The sequence below is a fragment of the Pelodiscus sinensis genome, chromosome 2 (assembly GCF_049634645.1).
Source record: "Pelodiscus sinensis isolate JC-2024 chromosome 2, ASM4963464v1, whole genome shotgun sequence".
Lineage (NCBI taxonomy): Eukaryota > Metazoa > Chordata > Testudines > Trionychidae > Pelodiscus > Pelodiscus sinensis.
In genome coordinates this window covers 99756863-99769945 of record NC_134712.1, presented here as the reverse complement: position 1 = coordinate 99769945, position 13083 = coordinate 99756863, and the positions used below count along the sequence as shown (strand labels likewise).

The window sequence follows — 13083 nt, the reverse complement described above, 5'->3', positions numbered from 1 at the left end:
GAGAGGAATATATTCAGATAAGCAATCTAGCTATTGAGGAATGGAAGAAATGGAGTCTCTGAACTGGAGGGAGTTTAGCTGAAATGGCTGCTAAGTGGACTCATAGCTAGTCTAGATGTCTGATAATAGGTAAACCCCAGCATGTTAGGGATCTGTAACTGAGACATAAATTAGCTCTAATTGTGACCTCTTTCCACTTGGTAGTCAGTTCTCACACAGTTTTAATCATAGTAGATTAATGTTAGCAGAGTATAAGGCACTGGGTCTCAACCAAGAATCCAAGGCCCCCTGGAGGACCATAACCAGGTTTCAGGGGGTCCTCCAAGCATGGCCAGCATTAGACTTGGTGGGGTCCAGGGCAAAAAGACAAAGCACAGCTGCATGGCGCTGAAGCCAAAGCCTGAGCAACTTAACTTTGCAGAGGCCTCAGACAAGTTGCTACCTCCTGATGTTGGCCCCGGCTTTTATATGCAGAAAACCAATTGTTGTGGAACAGGTGGACCATAGAGGTTTTACTGCAGAAGTGAGAGGAGCTGGAGTTTGAGAACTCCATTTTTAAGACATTCTATACAGCAAGTGCTAATTTATAATATTAACTATTCTGACCTGTTTATAGCCTTCCAATGTTCTCATTTAAAAGTCAATTTGAAAAGTTATATACACTATTAGAATCACATATTAGTGTGACATACTGAATAGAATGCAATTACATCAGTGGCTTAGTAAAACCAATGTAACTGTACTTATTTTTATTTCCAATATATATAAAGATAATAGTTCTATACAAATGCATACCTAATATACATTGTCAATCTACCAAAGAATTATTTGTATCTCTAATTCAAATTCACAAAATATCTCAGTCTGCCTTTGCTTCAATATCTGGCTTAAGTATTTGAGTACTAGATGTAAAAGACATATATGTAATAAAATCAACAAATGTAGTCAAGAGAGCATTTTTTAGAAGTGTCATACAGTATAGCTCAAAATTTGAATTCCTAATCTGCTCAAATATATTATGATCCATAAATTTCTCATAACTCACAAGATGATGCCTGTATACTGCTATTATCAAAGGTTCATCTTCTATCATAGTTCTTTATGACCATTCTAAATCAAAATACCTCATACACAAAACAAAATTCATTGCACTCACAAAGCTCCAATATAATCAGTAAAATTGAAGTATCTAAACATACCAGTTTTCTCTGAAGTTCTGAGAAATACCATGTCAGCTGGGATTCGTTGATTCTGGGGAAAAAGCATATTTATATGTCTGTAAGAAAAAAATCATTCCAATCAAATGTCCAGTAAGATCAGCAACTAAGGGTCACACTTGGATTGAAATGCAATTAAAATAGGATTTATCAAAGTACTTTGCATTCAGTATTTGCAATTCAGAAATCAATATTTTAGAAAAATTATAGAACAAACAAACAGTTAAGCCTTTCAGAGCCTCCCTATAAATGGATCTCTAAAGTGCCAGAAGAATTTCAATAAGGACTATGTTAACTATAGTTTTTGGTCAGAAAAATACATTACGTAATGTTAAAGGGCCAACTAAAATCTTCAAAAGAAAACAATTTCAAGGGGTCATATCCTCACCCTTTACTTGTTTTGTATGGGGGGAGGATAATAGATCCCATCGTGCAATTTGGTACTTATATGGACCACATCACTAAAGCACGCGTCTTGAATATTTACTTAAGAACGGCCATACTGGGTCAGACGAAAGGTCCCTCTATCCTAGTATCCTGTCTGCTGACAGTGGCCAATACCAGATGCACCAAAGGGAGGGATCACAACAGGTAATCCTCATGTGATCCCTCCCCTATCACCCACCTCCAGAGAAACAGAGGCTAGGGATACCATTCCTACCCATCCTGGCTAACAGTCATTGATGGACCTAACCTCCATGAATCTAACTCTTTTTTGAACCCTGTTAAAGTTCTAGCCTTCACCGCATCCTCTGGCAAAGAGTTCCATAGGTTGACTGTGTGCTAAGTGAAGAAAAGCTTCCTTTTCTTTGTTTTAAACCTGCTGCCTATTAATTTCATTTGGTGACCCCTAGTTCTTTTATTGTGGGAATAAGTAAATAACTTTTCCTTTTTCACTTTTTCAACACTAGTCATGATTTTATAGATCTCTATCGTATCCCCCTTTAGTGTCCTCTTTTCCAAGATGAAAAGTCCAAGTCTTTTTAATCTCTCGTCATATGGGACCAGTTCCAAACCCCTCAATTTTTAATGCCCTTTTCTGAACCTTTTCCAGTGCCAATATATCCTTTGGAGATGAGGTGACCACATCTGTACGCAATATTCAAGATGTGGGAGTACCATGGTTTTATATACAGGCAGTCCCCGGGTTATGTACAAGATAGGGACTGTAGGTTTGTTCTTAAGTTGAATCTGTATGTAAGTCGGAACTGGCGTCAGCCGCTGCTGAAACTGATCAGTTTCAACCGCGGCTGAATCTGGATGCCAGTTCTGACTTACATACAGATTCAACTTAAGAAACCCAGGCATCAGTTTCAGCAGCAGCTGACTTGGGGACCAGCAGCTGATTCCAGGAAGCCCGGGGCAGAGCAACTCTGCCTCGGGCTTCCTGTAGTCAGCCGCTGGTCAGTTTCAGCAGCGGCTGACTTGGGGACACCTGGGGCAGAGCAGCTGGGGTGCTGCTAGGTTGCTCCAGTAGCGCGGCTCCTCGGCGCTACTGGAGCAACCCAGCAGCACCGCACCTGCTCTGCCCCAGGTCCTGATTCAGCCGCTGCTGAAACTGACCAGCAGCGGCTGAATCAGGATGCCTGGGGCAGAGCAGCTGGGGTGCTGCTGGGTTGGTCGGAGCAGTGCTGCGGGACCAACCCGGCAGCCCCCAGCTGCTCTACCCCAGGGGTAGGCAAGAAAAGCCTGGTCTGCTGGGGGGGGCACTAGCTGCACCCCTTCCCCCCCAGCAGACCAGGGAGATGGGGAGCAAAGCCTTGGAGCACGCCCGCAGCGGGACAGCCCAGGCGCTTGGGCTGTCCCGCTGCGGGCGTGCTCCGCGGCTTTGCTCCTGTCCCCCTGGTCTGCTGGAGGGGTCCAGCAAAGCCTCTGGACCCCCCCCAGCAGACCAGGGACACCAGAGCAAAGCCGCCGCCTGGGCGGCTTTGCTCGTTTGCCCGGGAGCAAAGCCGCCCAGGCGGCGGCTTTGCTCGGGTGTCCCTGGTCTGCTGGGGGGGGGGGTCCAGCGGCTTTACTGGACCCCCCCAGAAGACCAGGGAGACCGGGAGAAGCTTTTCTCGCCCCAGAGGACACGGGTGGCGACCCACCGCCCGTGAGCTCCAGGGCGAGAAAAGCCCCGTTCGTAAGTGCGGATTCGACATAAGTCGGATCCGCGTAAGTTGGGGACTGCCTGTAGAGGCAATAAGGTATTTTCTGTTTTATTCTCTATCCTTTTAATTACTCCTAACATTCTATCCGCCTTTTTTACTGCTGCTGCACACTGAGTGGATGTTTTCAAAGAACTATCCACAATGACATCAAGATCTTTCTCTTGAGTAGTTCATAGACTCATAGACTTTAAGGTCAGAAGGGACCATTTTGATCATCTAGTCTGACCCCTTGCACAATGCAGGCCACAGAAACTCACCCACCCACTGCAAGAATAATCCTCTCACCTGTATCTCAGATATTGAAGTCCTTGAAACGATGGTTCAAAGACCCCAAGATACAGAGATCCTCCCGCCAGTGACCCGACCCCATGCTACAGAGGAAGATAAAAAACCTCCAGGGTGTCTGACAATCTACCTTGGAGGAAAATTCCTTCCCGATCCCAAATATGGCGATCAGCTGAACCCTGAGCAAATTAGTAACCAAATTAGTTCCCATCATATTGTATATAAACTTCTGATAATCCAGCACATTTAGGACCCAGGGGGTGCCGGATTATCAGATATGCCGGACTATCAGAAGGGGGGGTAATGAGGAGTCTGGGGTGGAGGGGGGGGCAGATGCGTCCCTTGGCGCTGCGGGACCAACCTGGCAGCACCCCAGCTGCTCTGCCCCAGGCGTCCCCAAGTCAGCTGCTGCTGAAACTGACCAGTGGCTGACTCCGGGAAGCCCGGGGCAGAGCAGTTCTAATTGTCCAGCACTTCCGGGTTCCAGATGGTACCGGAGTATCGGATGCCTGACCACTGGAGTTTTACTGTAGTTGGTATTATTTTTTCCAATGTGCATTACTTTGCATTTATCAACATTAAATTTCATTTGCCATTTTGTTGCCCAATCACTTCATTTGGTGAGATCTTTTTGAAGTTCTTCACGGTCTGCTTTGGTCTTTCTGGATTTCTTCTCAGAACTTCAGGAGGCAAAGCAGTACTGTTATCCCATTTTAAAGAAGAGGGAACTTCTGTCCCTTCCCCTTTCCCCCCCAAAAAAAGAGAAAGAGGAGGTTTATTTCCTCTCCATCATCAAATCTACATCTATTTCCCAAATACAGAAAGATTGTTCCAAACATTCATGGTTTCAAAAACAAGTTTGTTTGTTTTTAAAAACTGTCCCTTACTCAACTGGCAAAATCTTACTCCACACCATTAATTACCCCATACACATCTTCCACAATACAGTTATGCATATAAGAATAATGAAGGACCTGACAGAGGAGGTATCTGGAGCATTAGCTATCATCTTTGAAAAATCATGGAAGTCGGGAGAGATTCCAGAAGACTAGAAAATGGCAAATATACTGCCCATCTATAAAAAGGGAAATAAGGACAACCCAAATATCTGGCTGATAAGAAGTTGATAAGTAACAGCCAGCATGGATTTGTAAAGAACAAATAATGATAGGATAAGGGGGAGGTGGTGGACATGATATCCCTAAACTTTAGTAAAGCATTTGATACAGTCTTGCATGACCTTCTTATCAATACATTATGGAAAAACAACCTAGATGGGGCAACTATAAGGTGGGTGCATAAATGGCTGGATAACCATTCTCAAAGAGTAGCTATTAATGGTTTACAGTCATGCTGGAAGGGGATAACAAGAGGAGTTGTGTAGGGGGTCAGTTTTAGGACTGGTTCTGTTCAATATATTCATCTAAGATTTAGATATTGGCATAGAGAGTAAGCTTATTAAGTTTGCCAGTGATACCAAATTGGGAGGGGTTGCAAGTGCTTTGGAGGATAGGATCATAATTCAAAATGATCTGGACAAAGTGGAGAAATGGTCTGAGGTAAACAGGATTAAGTTTAAGAAGGACAAATGCAAAGTACTCCATTTAGGAAGGAACAAGCAGTTCCACACATACAGAATGGGAAATGACTGTCTAGGAAGGAGTACTGTTGAAAGGGATTTAGGTGTCATGGTGGACCACAAGTTAAACATGAGTCAACAGTGTATCACTGTTGCAAAAAAAGGAAACATTATTCTGGGGTACATTAACAGGAGTGTTGTGACCAAGACATGAAAAGTAATTCTTCCACTCTACTCTGCACTGATTAGGCCTCAACTGGAGTAGTGTGTCCAGTTTTGGGCACCACATTTCAAGAAAGATGTGGAGAAATTGGAGAAGGTCCAGAGAAGAGCAACAAAAATGATTAAAGGTCTAGAAAACATGACCTATGAGAGAAGACAAAGAATTTGGTTTGTTTCATTTAGAGAAGAGAATACTGAGAGGGGACATGATAGTAGTTTTCAAGTACCTAAAAGGGTGGGTCAGATAGTGCATGGTCCTGCCGTGAGGGTAGGTTAGATGGGCATCTATAAGGAATGATCTTCATCAGGGGTGGGGAACCTAAGGCCTGGCAGCCGGATGTAGCCCCCAGTTTGCCTGAATCCAGTTCCTGAGGCTTGGGGTTCCCCCTGGAGGGCCATGATAGTGAGGATCTGGTTGCCTCTCACTTGTGTGTGGTCCTTGACTGATTTTCTGTGGGTCTGCAGTCCCCAATCCAAAAAAGGTTCCTCACCCCAATCTAAATGATGCTTTGCCCTGCCATGGGGGCAGGGGACTGAACTTGTTGACCTTTCGAGGTCTCTTCCAGTTCTAGTATTCTATGATTCTATAAATCTGAAGCATACTGTTATTCATTTGATCTCATTATCTCCAAAGTATCCATCAAAAATGTAAGGGATATGGGACTGGACTGCAAAGAAATGATAAGGACTTCGGGAGTAGCACAGAGAGTGACTGTACAATTTAGGTATGAAGTGACAACATACAGGAGCCTTAATTCTTTTCTTTTTCTGTACACAGGCCACCTTTAACTACTATGGGGATGTCTAGGCCTCAGACTTGTAGACTTTAAGGTCAGAAGGGACCATTATGATCACCTAGTTTGAACTCCTGCACATTGCAGGCCAAAAAACCTCACATACCCACTCCTATAATAGAGCCCTAATCTCTAGCTGTGTTACTGAAGTCCTCAAATCATAGTGTGAATTTTAATCTAATGCTGATATATTTTCTTAGTAGTTTCAATTTATATGCCACTGGAAAACCACATCACACATTTCTTACTACATTTTGTATTTTTCCATACATTGAGAACACTTCCTCTCTCTCTCATATAGACAGAGTCTTAAAAAGAGTAGTTCTCTCACTGCTTTCTCCTAGGAAAGTTAGGGAGAAAGAACACAAGTGACATACTAACAACGTTTCTTGATGTAATTCAGGGAAGATGTACACATGCTATAGTGATGGGTCTGAATAGAGTTTTTGCCTTTTTTAAACTTCTGAGTAAACTCAGGGCTCATATAAAGTGGTAGATCATATGCACTTGAAAAGACATAGCATATAAAGACTTACCAAGTCTTTCTACACAGCTTTCATAGCCACAAGAGTCCACTGTGATCATCTAGTCTGACCTGTGCACCACAAGCCATATGACTTCTATGTTTGAACTGGAACATTTATTTAAGGAAAATTATCCAAATCTGTGTTTCATTTCTAGTCTGAATTTGTCTACCTTCAACTTTCATCTCTGCAATTCAAATGTCAATAATGATCATTTGCAAAATAAATGAAGTATCAAAAACAGTTCTGGCTCTATTTTGTGCATAAACTCCCAACTGCACCAAACTGTGAAGTGTTTCTGTGATGTGTACAAATAGCAGTGAACTCAGGACAAAACTCATTTTCAGATATTTCCCTTATCCAGTATTTGAATTTAGGTTGCTAAAAGATGGGAAGCCATTTCACCAAACTAGCATATGGTTTTCAGCTTGTAAGCTTTTCTGGGCACTGCTAGTCTCTCAGGCTACATCTACACTGCAAGGTTTTTGCACAAAAAACTGTGGAGCGTCCACACCTCAAATGTGCTTTTGCGCAAGTAAATCAGGAGTAAAACGGCAGAATAGAGGGCTTTTGCCAGTGTAGGTAAACTTCCTTCTACGAGGCATAACTCCCTTATACACTACAGCTATTGCGCAAAAAGGCAAGCGTGGATGCTCCAGAGGCCATTCTAAAAAAAGCACAGGTGCTCTGATTCTGTGAATGGCCATCTGATCTTTCTTGCGCAAGAGTGTCCATGCAGCGTGGACACTCTCTTGCACAAAAGCACATCACTTTTGCCATGCACTTTGAGGTGTGGACAAGTTTTGGGCAAGATGTTTTTGTTCAAGAACTGTTCTGCAAAAGACTTCTTGTGCAAAAAGCTTGCAGCGTAGACGTAGCCTCATTATGCATTTGTATAAGCCATCCAATAGTCAATAATATAGCTAACTAAACATCATCGGCAGGATCCTATATTAGTACTCTGAGTGCCAACGACCCTCCTTTGGATACTGTCAAAAGTTAATTCAGAGAGCAAAAGAAACTATACTTTCATCTCATTCTGCATTACACGAGACATTAATCGTTATAAGCAGGATTCACCGAACCGTGGTGAGCCCCACTCGCCAGCCGCGCTGTCGGGCGATCTGTACATGCGCAGATCGTTCTGTGCATGTGCAAATCGCCCGAACACAGCTCTTCCGGGTTACAATTTATTCCCCATGGGCGAGTAGATTGTATTATTTGTCGAGCCCTGGTTACAAGACTGGGCAATTTTTGAATTTCCCAAATGGTCTTAACGTGGCAGTATTCAATTACAATATTTTTTAACAACACAATCAACACATATGTAAACTGCCAGATTTTGCACTATTTCATAGGATCCTTTTTTGGATTGACTTTTGAAGACTGACAAGAAGGGTTTTAGAAATCTTCTTTCTAGACTATGGCTGTTTCTACATTGGCAAGATTTTGCACAAAAGCTGCCTGTCTACACTGGCCGCGAGTATTTGCGCAAGAACACTGACGTTGTAATGTACAAAAATCAGTGCTTCTTGCACAAATACTCTGACGCTCCCGCTCAGGGCTAAGCCCTCTTGCGCAAGTATTCTTGCGCAAGAGGCCAGTGTAGACAGCAACGTTAATTTCTTGCGCAAGAAAGCCCGCTGGCTAAAATGGCCATCGGGGCTTTCTTGCGCAAGAGAGCATCTACACATGCCAGTATAGACACTCTCTTGTGCAAATACTTTTAACGGAAAAACTTTTCCGTTAAAAGTATTTGCGCAAAGTCATGCCAGCGTAGACTCAGCCTATGAGTATATTGAATAGAATTGGGTGCCTGGGGACTGTTAGTGTTGTGGTATTTTGATTCTTGCCAAAATATTGTTAGTGTAATTTGTTAGTGATGAGGATTTTAGGTTACTACTTAGCCATATGAATGTCAATTATCAATGCCTCCAAACTTAGGCAATTTTCAGACTGTTCTTACCTCTACTTTTATAGGTGCCCAAGTAATAAAAGCCAGTTTGACCCTACCCTTACAAAAAAAAAAAATTGTAAGGGAGAAACAATAGCAATTTTTTGTTCTGCTTATGGTGAAGTCCAATATGTAGAGGAAACTGGAGCCTGTTAGGGAAGAGTAGGCTATGGGAACATCAGCACATTGATATCTGCTACTTTATTGGGTACCATAAAATACAGTTAGAACAGCCTGAAAATTGCCTAAGTTTGGAGACATTGATAATTGACATTCATATGGTTAAGTAGTAATTTAAAATCCCCATCACTAACAAAAATTTCCAATATATAAAAACTCTACATTTGCAAGAATCAAAATAGCACAACGCTATCAGTCCTCATGCATCCAGTCCTATTCAATATACTCATAAATGGTCTAGAAAAAGGGGTAAACTTGCGATAGCAAAGTTTGCAGATGATACAAAATTACTCCAAATAGTTGAGTCCCAGGCAATAGCTACAAAAAGATCTCTCTCAACTGGATGACTCAGCAGCAAAATGGTAGACAAAGTTTAATGCTGATAAATGAAAAGTGATGCACACTGGAAAATTCCAAAAATACATATAAAATAATTGGGTCTAAATTAGCTGTTATCATTCAAGACAGATCTTGGAGTCTCTGTGGATAGTTCTCTGAAAACCAAACAATGTGGGGCAGTCAAAAAAAAAAAAAGGAAACAATGTTGGGAAATATTAAGAAAGGGATAGAGAATAAGACAGAAAATATATTGCTTATACAGGCAGTCCCCGACTTACGTGGATCCGACTTACGTCGGATCCCTAGATACGAACGGGGTGAGGCAACTCCCGCACATGCGCAGCAGCATTCCCGGGGCTCGCTCACCTGGGTCCTAGGATCCTCCTCCTCCTCGGGCCGGCTCCGACTGGGGTCCCGCAGAGCTGCCGGGCAGAGGAAAAGTGCCTCCCCACGCCCGCTGCCCCCCCCACCCCCCTGCCAGCAACAGGCTGCCCCCTCCCCTGAGCAACAGGCTGCCGAACAGACAAAAGCAGCCTCTCTGCCCCTCCTCCCCTCTATACATGCCGGGCTCCCGGAGTGCAGAAGCGTCCCCGGAGCTCGCTCACCTGGGTCCTAGAATCCACCTCCTCCTCCTCTTCGGCCGGCTCCAACTGACCTCTGCCTGCAGCAGCTGGCCACAGGGACAGGGATCCCGCAGAGCTGCCGGGCAGAGGAAAAGTGCCTCCCCACGCCCGCTGCCCCCCCCCCGCGGCCTCGCATCCTGCACGCCTCCCACCTCCCCCCCTGCCAGCAACAGGCTGCCCCCTCCCCTGAGCAACAGGCTGCCGAACAGCAGACAAAAGCAGCCTCTCCGCCCCTCCTCCCCCTATACATGCTGGGCTCCCTGGGCAAACAAAGACTCCACCAAAACAAACAAAGTGCTGGCCTCATTGTGTTAGCAAAAAAAGGACCCTCCTCCTAGAACCCTGGGTGGTGTGTGGAAATAAAGCTATTAGCTCAAAGCATGGTGCAGAGCTGTTTGGTATTTGATGAGTTACTCCTTTAGTCCTGAGTTTGTCACAGGGACAGAAATAGATGTGAAATCTTCTGAACAGGGGGAACAGACAGCAAAACAAACATTAGAGGGGAGTTAACCTTTCCCTATGCTATCCAAAACTAAAAAAAATGTTTGGCTAGAGTTTCCCCTACAATATGTACCAGTTCCGACTTACATACAAATTCAACTTAAGAACAAACCTACAGTCCCTATCTTGTACGTAACCCGGGGACTGCCTGTACATGAATTCATGGTACACCCACATTTCGACTACTGCATGCAGATGTGGTCACCACATCTCAAACGAAGATATATTGGAATTAGAAAAAGTTCTGAAAAGGAAAACAAAAATTATTAGAAGTGTGGAACAGATTCTGTATGAAGAGAGATTAATAAACCTGGGACTTTTCAGCATGGAAGAGATGATTAAGAGTGATATGACTGAAAGCTATAAAATCATGACTGGTATAGAGAAAGAAGTGCAATTTATGCCTTCATTCGGTGAACTAGAGATCACCAAATTAAATAGATAGATAACAGGTTTAAAACAAACAAAAGAAAGTAGTTATTTACACAATGCACAGTCATCAACCTGTGGAATTCTTTGTATGAGGATGTTGTGAAGGTCAGGTCATTAACAGGATACAAAATGAACTAGATAAGTTCATGGAAGTTAGGTCCGGAGACCACTTTGAGAAACACATTGCCCATTCCCAGAAAGCTGATAGTCATTTGTAGAACTGATATACCGTATTTTCTGGCGTATAAGGCGACTGGGCGTATAAGACGACCCCCTAATTTTCTAGTTAAAAGATAGGTTTTCGTCTTATACTCGCCATATAAGACTACCCCCCCTTAAGAGGCCAACCGGCAGCAACCCAGCACGCCTGGGCTGCCCCGCTGCCCGAGCCCCTCCGCGGCTTTGCTCCGCGTCTTCCTGGTCTGCAGATCAGGGAGACGTGGAGCAGCTTTTCTCGCCCCGGAGTACACGGGTGGCGGGACCGCGAGGTCCCGCAGTCTGTGTCCTCCGGGGCGAGAAAAGCCCCGTTCGTACCTGCAAGTCGGGGACTGCCTGTATACCCGGCGTATAAGACGACCCCCGATTTTTGGGGGATGTTTTTTAGCATAAAAAGTCGTCTTATATGCCGGAAAATACAGTAATTGAATAATGTGGTGATATTTGGGATTTCTATTTAATTCTATAGACGATAGATGATTTTTTTTGCCAAGCTGTTGTCTTTTGGTTAAAGATTTTACCTTCTTAACAAGCTACTGGAAGTTTTTAGGCATGAGGCCAGTAACTTAAGATGTGTTCAGTGGAAAGCTGCCAAAGGGCTGTTCTGGTATGTTTACTTACCAGCTCTGCAGCCATGGAGTCTCATTGTGGTTCACCATTTGCAGCCAAGAGGAGCCATGGGAAGCAGCATGACCTGGGCCACTACTTCCCACAGCTCCCCTTGGCTGCAAACCACAAACTGCAGCCAATCAGAACTGCGAGGCTCCATAGTTGCAGAGCTGGTAAGTAAAACAAACAAAAAACAAACAAAAAAACAGAGTGGCCTAGTAGCAGCTTTCACAGAATGGATCTGCAGGCCACTTTGAGAAATACTGAGCTAGACGGACCTTTGTTCCAATCCAGTATGAGCATTCTTATGTTTCATGAAGTAAGTAAATCTCATTATAAAGCAAAATTATATTTATTAGTGTGTGAAAAGTCTACTTGGTATCTGTTAGCCTGAGGATTAAGCCTACTAACAATGAAGTAGAAAACCAGTCATGTACTGTTTTTAAGGCTAACAATGTCAATATCAACTTCTCATTTTAATGAAAAATTAAATGTGAGTTAATACATGTCTCTTGTTTTCATTTTATGTTTTCTCTTCCTGCTTTCACTCAATTTATTACCTTTTTATTCCCATAATTAATCATAATTTTTCCTATATAACTGAAATAACATACTTCACAAGGACAACAAGAAGATTTCTATGATAGTGGGCTATGATGGGCTGGCCAGTATGTCATTGCTTCCTTCTTTGGGGGGAAAGGAGAGGCAGAGACAAGAGTGGCAGGGGTTATTGATCTTTAGCTGAAGGGACCATTGTAGCATTGGCATCATTTCTTCAAGAGAAGAGCGATAAGGTAGCAGAGAAGCTACAGAAATATTAAGAAAAATGTTCTTAATTATCCCCGCTACCCATCAAAAATTAGTTATTTTCAATGAACAATTCACATTTTGAAAAGTTTTTAACAGTTTTAGCTTTTTGGCATTCAGGACACAGTTGTGGCTAATGGGAAGAATAATGGCTTTTATGGAGAAGTGAGGCAGTAAGATTTAAAGAGAAGGCTTGAGCTCTTTGCTCTTCAATCTCAGCAACCCTCCAGAAAGCAACTATTCACTTCCCATCATTAATTTCAGTAATAAAGGATACACACATTCACTGCTGCTTCTGCTGAGATGATCGACAATGAAACCAATATTATCATCACTATGACCGTTAGTAGACTTCAGAATTAATACTATATAGGCAGTCCCCGGGTTACGTACAAGATAGGGACTGTAGGTTTGTTCTTAAGTTGAATTTGTATGTAAGTCGGAACTGGTACATATTGTAGGGGAGACTCTACCCAAACATTTCTCCAGAGCTCAGTTTTATTCTCCCACACCTCACTTCCCTCAGTCCTTTATTCTCAAGCTGAGGTGTCTGCTGAGAAAAGCCGCTCCGCAAATCCCTGGTCTGGTGGGGAGGGGCGCTAGCTTCGCGTCTCCCTGGTCCGCTGGGGGGAAGCAGCTAGTGCGGGG

General features: G+C 43.4%; 1 protein-coding gene across 3 annotated transcripts in view; it reads right to left on the bottom strand.

The window, feature by feature from the left end:
- ATP9B (ATPase phospholipid transporting 9B (putative)) overlaps positions 1-13083 on the bottom strand; it is a 314205-nt gene that overhangs the window by 219012 nt on the left and 82110 nt on the right. For all 3 annotated transcript variants that reach the window (XM_006128867.4, XM_075921103.1, XM_006128868.4), the window contains exon 7: positions 1200-1251. In XM_006128867.4, coding sequence (XP_006128929.1) covers positions 1200-1251 — 52 coding nt within the window. The remainder of the gene's footprint in view (positions 1-1199; positions 1252-13083) is intronic.